The 14,786-nt window shown below is 36.3% G+C and overlaps 1 protein-coding gene across 2 annotated transcripts; it reads right to left on the reverse strand.

Moving 5' to 3' along the window:
- Window positions 1-6,202: 6,202 nt before the first annotated feature.
- Window positions 6,203-14,786, reverse strand: LOC107734510 (serine/threonine-protein kinase SBK1-like). 2 transcript variants are annotated; one of them, XM_016546480.1, is made up of 4 exons: window positions 14,738-14,786; window positions 13,043-13,224; window positions 11,285-11,487; window positions 6,203-6,882 (listed from the first exon to the last, which is right to left on the reverse strand). In XM_016546480.1, exons 2-4 carry the CDS (start codon window positions 13,209-13,211, stop codon window positions 6,235-6,237), a joined length of 1,020 nt encoding a protein of 339 aa, XP_016401966.1. In that variant the 5' UTR covers window positions 13,212-13,224; window positions 14,738-14,786; the 3' UTR covers window positions 6,203-6,234. The 2 variants fall into 2 exon arrangements, with proteins under 2 accessions (XP_016401966.1, XP_016401967.1); XM_016546481.1 differs by having other exon boundaries at window positions 13,043-13,219; window positions 14,738-14,777.

The raw sequence follows: 14,786 nt of genomic DNA on the forward strand, positions 1-14,786 counted from the left end.
AGCGGTTTCCCCGGTAACGCTGTACACAAAGCAGCACTGCAAAATGCTGCTATATCAGGCATTACAGGCATGATGAAATGAAAATGAGACCAATCGGACCAATCACCGCAGATTAGCATCAGGCAAAGGAGGGGTTTGGAAAAATGAATCATTGATGGAATCGTTTGGGAGTCGTTGAGCAAGTAAGGTAAAAAATAAATGAATATTATAAGACAATCAAAGTGTTTTTTGACCTTGCATGCATGTCAACCTGTTGTTGGGGACTCCCAAAATCAAAATATTTCATTACCAATAATAGGGGCACTTTAATGCCACTTCTATTGATACTTGTATGTCACGTATTTAAATAAAAACAGTATTGCAAATACACATATTTGTAATCATGAGGTTGCAATTTTTTGCACATTTAAACAGTAACGCCAAATCTCTCTGCCAGTTATAAATGATAATCTTTATAATCCTGTAAAGATTTCTATTTAGCTCTTTATTAATTGTTTATAAGCATATTAGAAGTATTTTCTCAACATCATAAACAGCCTACATGCATAATATTGAGTGAGTGACACTCAGAAATGTAACAGCCTTATCAAGCTGTCATCTCCTGTGATGTTTTGCTCAATGTTTCCATGAGTCTAGACACGCAACTGTGCTGTACTGTGAGAGCAGAAATAACCTTCACAAACATGCCTGTGGATTGCTGATATAAGAAGTTGTTGGCTGTGAGATTGTGATTTTTCCATAACAGCAAAGATTTATTAGCAGTAGTGCTGCATGAGCCGCTGGCAGGAACAAGGGACCCATCGGTTCCTCAGCCCTCCATCCATGACATCTGTTCCTCAAAGCCTTATGGGATACTGGACAGAGTGATGTCATGTGGAGGGGTTACAAGTCATAATCAGTTTTTATTTTTCCAAATGATTTGACAAATTTGTTGGACCTTTCGAATGTGACAGCAAATATTTTGTAAGATGCTGTATATACATTTTTTCAAAAAAAAAAAAAAAATCAAACATATATAAATAATTTAATTAATGGAAACATATGTCTACTTCATAAATGCAGTAGAAATTGTTTTTGAAATTGTGAAATATGTAAATTTTTAACAACTTTCTAATTTGTTTTCTATTTTAATATATTTTAAAATGTAATCTATTCCTGTGATGCAAAGCTGAATTTTCAGCATCATAACTCCAATCTTCAGTGTCACATGCTCCTTCAGAAACATTTATTATTATTATCAATGTTGAAAACAGTTGAGCTGCTTCATTTGTTTGTAGAAACAGCAATACATTTTTTCAGGACTCTGTGAGGAATAGAAAGTTTAAAATAACATTTATTTAAAATGTAAATATATTATAAATGTCTTTATTGTCTTCATTTAATGCATCCTTGCTAAATAAAAGTATTATTTTAAAACAATAATAATTATATATATATATATATATATATATATATATATATCGCAATGCATAATCCTATATATATATATATATATATATATATATATATATTGCAATGCATAATCCAGAAACAGTTTTGCTTTTTCTGAAAGAGGTACTTTTTTGATACATTTGCATTAAAACTTTAGAAACGTTGGCAATTGCCTACAGCAATATTACAGCAGTGAATATTTCATATATTTCTGTTGCATTTATGGGAGAAAAATATAGCTGTAAAACATAGTTGTGACTGGTTTTACTGTAGCCACTGTGGTGTATTTTAGTGTCGTCGTAAAACACATAAAAATCAAGTTGTCGAGTCTGTCAACAAAGTCCGGAAGCTTAAAGAGAATTTTCTACATATGTTGCATGACGGTTAGTTTAAAGCACTAAAAGAGGTTCACCTGTGCTTGTGTGAGCTGCACTACATGTTGCAGAAATGATCGGAGTGGCATTTATTGGATATATCAGGCAATTAGAGCCTCATATTCATGCGGTGCAGTGTGATGACTTCATTTCCATTCTAGCAGGTGTCAGAGTTCCAGGAACTGACACTGGACCAGCATGTTTACTAGTGTTGTTGCTCTAATGGCCCCCAAAAAGGTATTCAGACACTTAAAATGTCTGAATGTGATTGGATTATTTGAGAATATGAAACCGAGTGCTCTCTTCCCTAACTTTTCAGCATTTTTGCCCAATGTTAGAAACATTTATTATTATTATCAATGTTGAAAACAGTTGAGCTGCTTCATTTGTTTGTAGAAACAGCAATACATTTTTTCAGGACTCTGTGAGGAATAGAAAGTTTAAAATAACATTTATTTAAAATGTAAATATATTATAAATGTCTTTATTGTCTTCATTTAATGCATCCTTGCTAAATAAAAGTATTATTTTAAAACAATAATAATTATATATATATATATATATATATATATATATATATCGCAATGCATAATCCACATATGTTGCATGACGGTTAGTTTAAAGCACTAAAAGAGGTTCACCTGTGCTTGTGTGAGCTGCACTACATGTTGCAGAAATGATCTGAGTGGCATTTATTGGATATATCAGGCAATTAGAGCCTCATATTCATGCGGTGCAGTGTGATGACTTCATTTCCATTCTAGCAGGTGTCAGAGTTCCAGGAACTGACACTGGACCAGCATGTTTACTAGTGTTGTTGCTCTAATGGCCCCCAAAAAGGTATTCAGACACTTAAAATGTCTGAATGTGATTGGATTATTTGAGAATATGAAACCGAGTGCTCTCTTCCCTAACTTTTCAGCATTTTTGCCCAATGTTTTGGACATTTTAAGTAGATGTATAAAGTCAGTTCACCTTGAGTTCACACAAGTGTAGTTCATTACATAAAGTGTCCCGTTTCCACAAAGTGACCAGTTAAAGGGCTGATATTGTTGTACACTTTGTAAGAAGAATCTGGCTTAAAGTAACAACCGAAACAGATTATGAGTCATTGCTGAGGAGTCAAGCTTCAGTGAAAGCTGTTAAACCTTTTACCCCATGATGGGCTTTTGGCTGCCTTAGAGGATTTAGTAATGAGGCCTTTGATTGGAGCAGCTCATAGGGACTGCGGTAACATTATCCCGGATAGTGTATTGCTCTAAATATGCTGCAAAGCGAAGGTAGCTGCTGGGCTCAGAACTGCTGTCAAATCACCAGCATGACAACACCCCACTGGGACAGTTTTTCTAGAGCTGGGCCTAAACAAACACCAGCCCAGAATCCATCAATACCGCACCAGCTGCACCAGATGCCAGGAGATTTCTGAATGTTCAACAGAGAAGGTTGTAGTGTTTGTATGTAATAAATTACTGGGGTTACAAGCAAAGGCCACCAGTGACTTGGAAGCGATTTCAAAGCACATTTGGACATGATAATATCTATATATTTGACTAAAAGAACAGGAGGTTTATGTAATGACGATTTAAAGGAAAGTTTGGGGGGAGCTTGTTTGTTTGATCCTGTCAATCATATTTCAAGGATATATACCGTAATTCGCCGCTTACTTCACTCCAGCAAGTTGTATCATATATTATTACTAATTATCTATTTATTTTTCTTTCTTTAGTCAAGCAGTCCAGTTTAGTAGCTCTGTGCTCCTGCTCATCCATTATGAGCAGCACATCAAATCTTTTTCTTTTTTTTTTATCACATTGAGAGTTATATGAAGTAGTAAATCAATACTTGACATTTAATTGTAGTTTTATGGTTGCTTTTTTTAGTGCAGATTTTAATTCATAAGAACACTAGAATTCTACATTTTTAAAAGCAACAGCAAAAAATCTTGTTCCAGTAAATTTACGGACATTTCCTTCAACCCTAAACACTACACAATGCAATGCATAGTTCAAAATATGGGTAAAACACCTGTCAAAAATCAATATGGAAAATTCGTTAGCAGTTTATTTTCGTGTTCCGCATGTACATACTTGGTACTTATTATAGTAATTACAATAACTGGGTGATAACTAGGTACTAAACCCTGAACCTACGCCTAAACCTAACCTTAGCCCATGTAGTTACCTTATATTACTCAGTACTTTCTTAGGTAAGTAAACTTTAAGTCAGGGCTGGGCAACTTCGGTCCTGGAGGGCCACTGTCCTGCAGAGTTTAGCTCCAACCCTAATGAAACACACCTAAACAAGCCAATCAATGTCTTTAAGATCACTAGAAAGCTACAGGCAGGTGTGTTTAATTAGGGTTGGAGCTAAACTCTACAGGACAGTGGCCCTCCAGGACCGAAGTTGCCCAGCACTGCTTTAAGTACACGTAAGTGCACGTACTGTAAAATAAAGTGCAGCCTAATCCTTCATATTAACACAGTACACTGGGCCGTACTTTTACATATTTATTCACCCTCAAGTTGTTCCAAACCTGTATGAGTTTCTTTTTTCTACTGAACACCAAATAAGATATTTTAATAGTATTTTTGTCCACACTATGGAAGTCAGTGGGGACCATCAACTGGTTACCATCATTCTTCAAAATATCTTCCTTCTCTGTTCAACAGCTGAAAGAAACGCACACAGGTTTGGAACAACTTTTTTTTTTGGGTGAACAATAGCTTAAAAATTTGTGTCACTCATTTTTGACATATTAACAGTCATGACTGTGTTTTAAAATTGAGAACAAATATATGAAAAGGTTTCATGATTATATTTTACATACTAATGTTAGTTAACACTTTCTCAAGCACTAGATTTATCCTTAGATAATGCAGGACAAGCTTTAATAGTGACACATGGTCAGATCATAAGCACACAGCAAACAAGACAGTTGATATGGAAAATAGACACATTTTATACAAATATACAAAACATATTTCAATAAACTTGGATAAAAACATTAGTAAAATACAACAGTAGTTTAAAATGTACCCCTCATCTACATGACAGTTATGGGGAAAGTGTGTCTGGCTGTCTTCTGTGTATTTTCGTGCATTGGACCCTCATTTCTGCTAGAAACAGAAGTGATTGGCAAATCATAAAATAATACAATATTGATCATTGCTGAAAATGTCTGTTATTTTGGGTGGAGGTAGAGGATTGATTATGTGCGCATACATACAGTATTTGATATCAGAGACAAAGGACAGGAGATGCTCAGTATGACAGCTGTAGTCCTGCAGTTAAAAGAGCCAAAAGAGGCACCGCCTGTTTGTTTATATATATGGTCCAGCCTGAAAAGTGAAGCAATTTGAGATAAATAAGCAAAATGTATGATGCCATTGTTATCAGATTTTGTCCCTTATATGAAATGTATTATTTAAATAAGTGACGTGACATGTGGTCAAGTATGGTGACCCATACTTGGAATTAGTGCTCTGCATTTATCCCATCCAAAGTGAACACTGTATATGGTCCAGCCTGAAAAGTGAAGCAATTTGAGCTAAATAAGCAAAATGTATGATGCCATTGTTATCAGATTTTGTCCCTTATATGAAATGTATTATTTAAATAAGTGACGTGACATGTGGTCAAGTATGGTGACCCATACTTGGAATTAGTGCTCTGCATTTATCCCATCCAAATTCCCCACAATAAATATATAACATTGACAAAAAGTTTTGGTCAATATGGTATATGTGTACCATATTGTATGTATCTGTGTACCAATATGGTATCTGTGTCCTCTGGCCCTATACCTTTGGTATAAAAATTTTTGTTTTTATACCAAAAGTATAGGGACAATACACATCTCACAAGCATTTTACTAAAAAGTCACATAAATCACAAGATCTAACAGATAGAAATTGTTTTGCTAACAAACACAAGGCGTTCTATGTTCAAATACACATACAGTATAAATTAAATGTATTTTGATATAGTTTAAAGCTGAATTATCATGAGAATATGCTAATAATAACACACATATATTTAATATTTATTTTCAGATTATTTTTTTGTTTAATTTTTGTATACAGTATGCAATATTTTGTTTTTTCTACACTATACTTTTTTCACCATCAAAATTTACTTTTAACAACTAAAAGTGTTAAACTTTTAAAAGTGTAAGTGCATTACCACCGTAAGTGCAACACATTTTGTTAAAAAAAAAAAGTGATTTAAAAAGATTTGTTAATTGTAGCATGCCACAATTGCTGTTGATGAAGTATAAATTGTTGATGAAGTATAATATTGACCCACAAATGAGTGTCTTCCTCATTACTTTTTAAGATATCAACACCTCTAATGATCTAAATTCATTCCACCAAGCAGCTCTCTGCATTGCAATTGGCACTACATTCTGCTCATTTGTCATATAACACTATCAGTGTTCATCACTGCAGCTGCTTCTGCAGGGACTCGGTGTGGACGTGCTGACCTCCCCATTTTCTCCCACCCATCCGTTGGCGTCCTTCGCTCGCACCCAGTCCTTACCCACGTAACCTTTGACCTCTCCTACAGAGCACCTCTCACTGGGATCCAGCGCTAACATCCTCCTGAACATCTGCATGCACACAGGTGTGAATCTTTTCCACTGAGATGGCACGGGGGTTTTCTTCAGCGATCTGCGCCAGTCTACAAACTCCTCGTAGAAATCGTCACTGTCGTTGCAGCGCTCCCAGGGGAAGAAGCCTGTAAGGATACAGAAAAGAAGCACGCCAAAGGCCCAGGTGTCTAGAGTGGGCTCCACACGGAGCGGAGGGACTTTCACCTCCGTCTGACCTTCCTCCAAGACCATGGTGCACAGCTCTGGAGCCATATACGGCAGCGTGCCCGATATGAAGCGGATGAAGGTTCCTTGTCTCTGGGTGAGACCAAAGTCGGCCAGTTTGACGCACCGGCACTGGGTGTCCAGCAGCAGTATGTTCTCAGGCTTGATGTCGCGGTGGACCAGACCGCGCTGGTGGATAAACTCTAGAGCACAAGAGATCTGAATGGCACAGCGCTTCACTGCACATTCAGGGATGCCCACCTGGACGAAAACAAGAAATGCAGTATAGTAAGTTGTTGATTTATAACAAAAGTTGCATAATGTACACAAAAATGCCAACAAAAAAAACCCCTATATTCTCCTGAGACCTAGGGGAAAAAAGTTTTGTAATTTTTTTCATTTATAATTTTTTTTTTTTAACATTATTACATTGTTTGGAGCATTAGATATACCAGTCAATTTTTAGGTTCCAGGCTATTTTTTTTTCAATAACTTGTCACCTGTAAAACTGATATGAGAATAATGTTGGAAAAAGATGTTTAGATGTTCGTTTTAATATTAGAAATAATATATTAAATTCAATAATATATTCTAAATAAAAACTAATAAAGAGTTAAAACTAATAATACAACTAATAATGTATTTTTTCTATGTTAGCAAACAATTATTAACAGAAATGGGCCAAAATGCTCAGTAATTTATTTTGGTAATAATAGTCTCAACTGTTTAAAAGATCCAACAGTTTGATACTGACACTTTGCTTATGTGCAGGCACAAAATTCTCTCAAGACAACATCATTGCATGATAAGTTAAAATATAAGGTTGCATAAGTTTAGGAGCCCCTGTGGCGTTATTGCCACTTTAAATCTTTCCAGGCTTCAGTCTGTCTGGCTTAAGGTTTCACTCTTTATGCTGAAGTAACAGAGACTCATGTGGTGACAGAGAAAAACAGCTGCTCTGATCTTTTGCTCACACATTACACCCTCCAAGATTTTCTGAGAGGACATGTGAACATTACCAAAATATGTCAAGCGTACGTCCTGCTCCTTATTCAGTACGAAAAGCATGTGAACATGCCTAGCGTGTGAACGGGCCTGTAGTACATAGCAGTGCAGGGCAGGCCTGGAGTGACTTGAAGGATCTGGAGCTTTTTTAGTCACATACTGAACAAGTGTTTACTTCAGCTATGGGCACTTTTGATACTTTAGACATAATAAAATAAACTTAAACACACTATAGTTTTTTCCATTTGTGTACTAATAATGTCCAGCAGCAAATATGCATGTATCTGATTCAACCAATGTCACGTTCACAATTCCATTATTTCAAAATATGTAGTCACTCTGCGTTTGATGGCATTTTTATTTAACTTTTTTTTTTAGATAGATTTTTCATTGCTTTCTTGAAGCATCTTCAGCTTTAAAAGCCTTCAGAGGCCATGCATTATTATATTTTTCTGGTTTGTTTTCTTTTTGTCCTGACACACTAAAAATCTGTACATCATTCATAATTTCTCTAGTCTGCGACGCATTTAATCAGCATCTGGCAAGCTTCATTCTGTAAACATGCAGATGTCCCGGACCCTTGGGATAAAATATACCACATCTAGAGTCACTATAGTGTCTGTGACGATATATTCAAATATGTTGTTTGTAAATAAAGAACATCTATTTGAAAATTTACTTTGACATTTTCGGAGATCAGCAGTCGTTCAGCGCTCATGAAACCGCTGAGAGCAACCTCACCTCGGCAAGTTCTTCTGGAATTAGGCGAGGTCTTCTGGCTCTGATGTAGTGGTTAAACACGAGATATAATTTGTTTTGGGTAAATCTAACGGGCAGTCTTTGGTCTCATTAATCTATTATTTGTTCCAGAGCAAATAGTTTTGCGGCCTTATGTCTCACGTGGGACGAAGAGGATTAAGTTAAGTAAGTTAAATAGTTTTGGCTGAGTGCAAAGTCTCATGTTTTATTTTATATCACTTTAATGATGTACATTTGTACTTTTGACTGAGTTGCCTAGCAACTTTTATGATGACTGCTGTTGTTGTTCATTAAATATTATTATTCAATAAATAATATTTTATATAAATAATAGAAGTATTTAATAATAATATTTAGTATTTAGAAAAGGTGTGTGTGTGTCCGTGATGGTAATTTTAGTTGCATTTTCCGCCATTAGATGGGGACAAGAGACTGTTTTTTGAGTGAGTCAGAGGACTCACAGAGACTGACACAGGGTTGTAAACAAGGAAGTTATTTTTACTTTCAACAACAGCTTGTAAGACGCAGCCAACAAATGCAGTGAGCAGCGCTGTCATCGGAAATCATCCTTAACAGATGAAAGGATAGTACGACAAAGATATCGCTTTCCTCAGAGGACATTCAAACTAATGTATAATGCTGAATATGAGATTGAGCTGAAGAATGAATGCTGTATCAGACGCAGGTAATCACACTCGCTCAGTCCATCTCTCTCTCATACTCGACTCTACATAATACACAGCTTTTAATACAGTAATACAATAAGCTTTTAATGAAGCAACTCAGCATTACTTTGTTACTAGTTCTAAAGTGACGTTTTCGAATTAGTAATGGAAGCTTGGGCTCAGCTGTTAAACTCCGTAAATCTGTGGCGGAAGTAGTTCCGCACAAAAGAGGGTTTTTAAAGACACTACTCTTTTTTATTTACACACTTGTGCCGTCGAACTGTTGTACAAACGCAATATCACACGTAGGCCTAGCTGTGCGAAATGGCTGTATATCAGCACCACTTGACCTGCGGTCTCGTACCTATGGCCGAATCACAGCTGTGCTGATATACAACCATATCACACTGCTACTCGTGTGATTTTGCTCATATATGTATATATATATATATATGTGTGTGGGTGTTTATTTAAACATACATACACATATAGAAAAGAATCACCCCCCTTTAAAATAATCAAATTTTGTTGCTTTGCAGCCTGAAATGAAGGACACAGTTTTTGTTTCATCCAGCTGTATTTACTCAGTGCAACTTATAACATACAAGTGAAAGATATAACACCAACATGTCACAATTATTATTATTTTTTTTAAGTTGGAAAAAGGATCACCCCCTCCTAAAAATGACTTGCAAACTCAATCACGTGTAGCTAATCATCATTTCAGTCCTTGGCAGTGCAACTGAAGCAAACAATCTACTATGGGTGGCAAGGCACTGTCAAAAGATCTCCGGCAGTTGTGGACAGGCACAAGTCAGGAGATGGATGCAAAAAAAATTCAAAGGATTTATCAATGCCTAGAAGCACAATGAAGTCTATTATTAAGAAGTGAAATGTATTTGGTACAACACAGGCCCTCCTTGCATCAGGACGTCACTCCAAACTGGATGAAAGAGTCAGGAGGAAACTGGTCAGAGAGGCTCTCTGAGGCAACTCTGAAGCAGTAGGAATGTATGACAAAGAGTGGTCATTGTGTGCATGTGACAACAATATCACAAATTCTCCACAAATGTGGCTTGTATGGGAGGCTTTCAAGAAAAAATCCACTCCTCAAGAAAGGCCACAAGCAGTCAGGCTGAGCTTTGCCAAAACGCATCTTGAAGATTCTGGGGCAGATGAGACTAAAATTAAATTATTTGGCCTCAACACCAAACGATATGTCTGGCGGAAATCCAATACAGCTCACCATCCAAATAACAGCATTCCTCCAGTAAAGCATGGAGGTGGTAATATCCTGTTATGGGGTGTTTCTCTGCAGCAGGAACTGGAGCACTTTTCAGGATAGAAGGAAAAATGTATGGGGCAAAATACCATCAAATTCTTGAGGAAAATCTGCTGCCCTCTGCCAGAAAGTTGCCAATGGGAATACGGTTTACCTTCCAACATGACAATGACCCAAAGCACACAGCAAAACTGAGCACATAATGGTTGAAGGAGAAAAAGCTGAATGTCCTTGCATAAGAGCCCAGACTTAAACCCCATTGAAAATCTGTGGAATGACTTGAAGACTACAGTCCACAAACGCTCACCATCCAATTGAACTGAACTTTGAGCAGTTGTGCAAAGAAGAGTGGGCAAATATTGCAAAGTCTAGATGTGCAAAGTTAGTAGAGATAGAGACATATCCCAACAGACTAAAGGCTGTAATTAAAGCAAAAGGTAGTTCAACAAAATACTGACACAAGGGGATGATCCTTTTTCCAACAGTGATTCTGTTTTTTTATTTTTTTATTTTTTTATGACATGTTGGTGTTATATCTTTCACGTAATAAGTTGCACTGAGTAAATACAACTGGATGAAACAAACTGTGTCCGTCTTCATTTCAGGCTGCAAAGCAACAACATGTGATGATTTTAAAGGGGGGTGATTCTTTTCTGTACCCACTGTATATATGAAAATTTCTGAATCAGATCAAAACAAGCTTGGCCTCTTTGGACTTCAGTATAAAATATCCACAAATAATTAATGTGCATAATTTGACAAATTAAGGAAAACAAAATATATACATAAAATGCAATTGAAAAGTAGCAAAAACAATGAATGAAGGCATTGTAAAACCGTTTTAGTGTTTGTGAGTTTTAATAAAAAACAACCTCTGGGACATTAAAGTGTCCATATAATTGAAGAAAGAATGTGAATGAAGGGAAAGATCTCATGATGTTTGAGTACCCACCCGTGGCTGGATGATGGCAAACAGGTCCCGTCCTGTGACAAGCTCCTGGGCAAATCCGTAGTGCTCGTTGGACTGGAAGGCAATTCCAAACAATCCCACGATGCAGGGGTGGCAAGACAGATGCAAGGAGATGCAGTATTCTCTCAGGAAGCCATGTAGTTTGGTCGAGGCCTTGGGCAGCACTTTCAGAGCCATTGGAGTCCCTGTGACACAATCAGCAGAGAAAAAGAAACAAGATCAGACGACTTTCGGTCTTCCTAAAAGGTGCTCTGGAGACACATAACATGACGTACAGTCTTTAGATTGTAGTGGAACGTATTTTCACAGCTGTTTGGATAATATCTTGGCATTACAATCTGTGGGAGTGTAAAAGAGGAGGTAGTGTTTAATTTAAATAGCAGTATCTCATTGCTGCACTGGTTAAACCGTTCCCTGCAATACTGTTACACACACTATGGTAATGAATGATTCCCACGTTCATGTGAGTATATACATTATATACAGTATATACATGATACTCAAAAAATACATGGTATTGTTATTACATCCAAAGAACCATACTAATAACTTTTTTTTTTTTATAATTATGGTTTATCATTTCAGACAGTATTGCTCGGCATTACCATAGATATGTATAGATACATATCGATGGGCATTACAGCCTTGATGTGTTCAAACGATTGTGCACTGCAAAAAATTACATCATCGCGGAATAGGCAGTCTTATGCATAACCTTCTGTTCACAAATGCAGTAGGTCATTATGGTGTATGCATACAGAAATTCACATGCTGTGCACAGTAAACACTATAAAAATGGACCAATAGTAAAAGTAGTGAGGTATTGTCACGTGTTTGTTTCTGTTTAGTTCCTGTTTGCCCCTATTTGGTTCAGTTCCTGTTCTCATTTAGTTAATCATCGTTTATTCTGTTCACCTGTTTTGATTGATTACTCCTCACCGGTTTCTGTTCTCCCTGATTACGTTCCATGTGTTTATAAGCCCTGTGTTTTCCTCAGTTCCCTTGTCTTGCGTTAAAGTTATATCATGATTGTTGTCTCCCTCAGTTTCCGAATGTTTTGTTCTTATTTTGATAATTAACGACTCTATCGTGGATTACTTCCTCTCCGTGTGCTTCCTCTGCACCACGACCCGTGACAGGTATTGTGTTATTCCGATCATAATAAATCATATTAATTTGTCTTGGTTTAAATTCAACCATAACAAGGAGACGTGTGGCCAAAAGTAAGAGACCCCTTATAACGAAACAAGACCACATTTCCTCACACAGCAGCTACATCTCGAGAGAAACCTGTGATATTCTTTCACAATAAAGACGTCAAGCAAGTAAGTATTATCAAAGTGGGATAAATGTGATGTGGTACTGTAATATGGTTCCAGTTTTCGTTTTGTGAGTAGCCCACTTGTTTTGTACACTGTAATGGACTATCAGAAGCTTTAAAAATATACAGGTAAAATCATAAAATAATGCCAACTTTCAAATCAATAGACCTATATAATATTTGGTCAGTGTAATCCTTTCAGGATGATACAAGACACCAAATGGGTTAATTAAAATGCTGTTGTTTTAATGAAGAAAAAAGAAATAGAGAAAGTTGAAATTACTGAACATAGTCACTTACTGAACATAGACACTTATATGTATTTTGTCAGAAAATTGTGGAGCTTGCTGCACTTGCTTGTACAAAACAAAATGAGTGGCTTCCTAAGACTAAGACAGTCAAGTATCTGGCTGACGTACCCTTGCAGCGGTGGGTGACCAGCAGCACACGGCCATACTTGCCGCGGCCGATCTCTTTAATGATGTTGAAATGTTCTTTAATCTCGAGCTGACATAAGCTCTGAGATGTCAACTCCATCAGCTCGTCTATCAGACTGCTGCCCTCCTCCACTGAGCCCAGTTCAATCATTGCTCTGACTGTCCTGGGAAAAAAAGGGGAAAAAATTTAACAAACTCTGTTCCATTTAGAGTGTGTAAACCTTCACAAAACAATGCCTTTCAATATTAATTGTGCCCAGCTTTTATTTATATGATTACAAATATAGAAGTATTAACTGCCAAGTACATTTCTGAAAACTGGTCAATGTTTTAGCATATTTCCTTTAAAAAAAAAGGACACTTTACATTACTGTTGTCATGTTGCAGTGTAATATTTAAGTTTAAGTATTACAATTTATTTACATGTAAAATAAGTATAACATTGTACAGCATCTCCAAAATCTATGCTGCATAGTGTATCCAAAGTATAAAGTATTATCAAAAATGTAGTCTAGTTTAAATACAAATACAAATCAGAAACCTATAAAACTAGAAATGACATCACAGGGAGAGACTGTAGAGTAGACCTTCATGACTGTGAATCAATTTCAGCAGACCCAACATAAAATCAAATATAATATTTCTATTAAAAACAAGCAAAAAAAGGCAGCTGCATTTTAAACTGAAAATGTGAAAGTTTTCCTTTTTATCATCTTCTTCAGAATCATTGGTGTGCACCTGCCCAGTCTTCAGGACTTGTACAACTCCAGAGTGAAGAAACGGGCAGGTAACATCATCAAAGACCCCTCTCACCCCGGACACAACCTGTTTGCACTTCTCCCTTCAGGCAGACGCTACAGATCTCTGTGCACTAGAACATCTAGGCATTAAGTTTTTACTATTTAAATGTTTTCTTTTTGTTGTTGTTTTTTTTTTTTCTGTTCTCATGTCAGATATGTATGTATGTACCAGGAGCACCTTAAAAAAAAAAAACTCATCACTGAACAATCAACACATTCCTCCTCAACACTCACTACATACATTCCTTCTCTTGTAAAGCTCCAGCGCTTTCTGTACTCCGATACTCTGTGTGCATACAAAACGTGTGTACAATACAGAATGTATGTGTGGCATGTGAGATTATTAGTGTGTGGTTATGAGCTCTTCCTTCCTTTTCAACTTCCTAATTTAAGCAGGTTTTTGTAAGTTACATTACATGACTGTTTGTTATTCCAATGAAAAATAATAATACTTGTATGTTTACTGAATAGAAAAAAAAAAGAAAACATAATTACATGTATGATGCTATTAATTTCTTTGCTTTTTAACCTTTTTTAAAGCTATATTTTTCAAGGTAAATTACCAATTATTAATTAAAACTTAGTAATAAATGAATCAATCAATCAATCAAATGATATGTTTTTTTTGTAGAAACCATTTCAAGTAATATAAAAATTCAAAGTCAATCCTATTTAAAGCTAACAAAAATACAGTTCTCCATTAAAATCATCAGTGTCTTCAACTGCATTGTAAAATTATAAAAGTGATGCAAATGTTCACAGACTAGCATAAAAACAATGTTCATATGCATGCACAATAATGCACAGAATTTAACTATTGACAAATCTGCCATTGCTAGTCTCTCTCTCAATGTCTCACTCTTTGCCCTTCTCTCACCTCTCTGCAGCTGTGGAAAGGATCAGGGGCACCCAGACGCGCAGCAATA

This window comes from Sinocyclocheilus rhinocerous, unplaced genomic scaffold, assembly GCF_001515625.1.
Source record: "Sinocyclocheilus rhinocerous isolate Xijiao unplaced genomic scaffold, SAMN03320098_v1.1 scaffold99, whole genome shotgun sequence".
Classification (NCBI taxonomy): Eukaryota; Metazoa; Chordata; class Actinopteri; order Cypriniformes; family Cyprinidae; genus Sinocyclocheilus; species Sinocyclocheilus rhinocerous.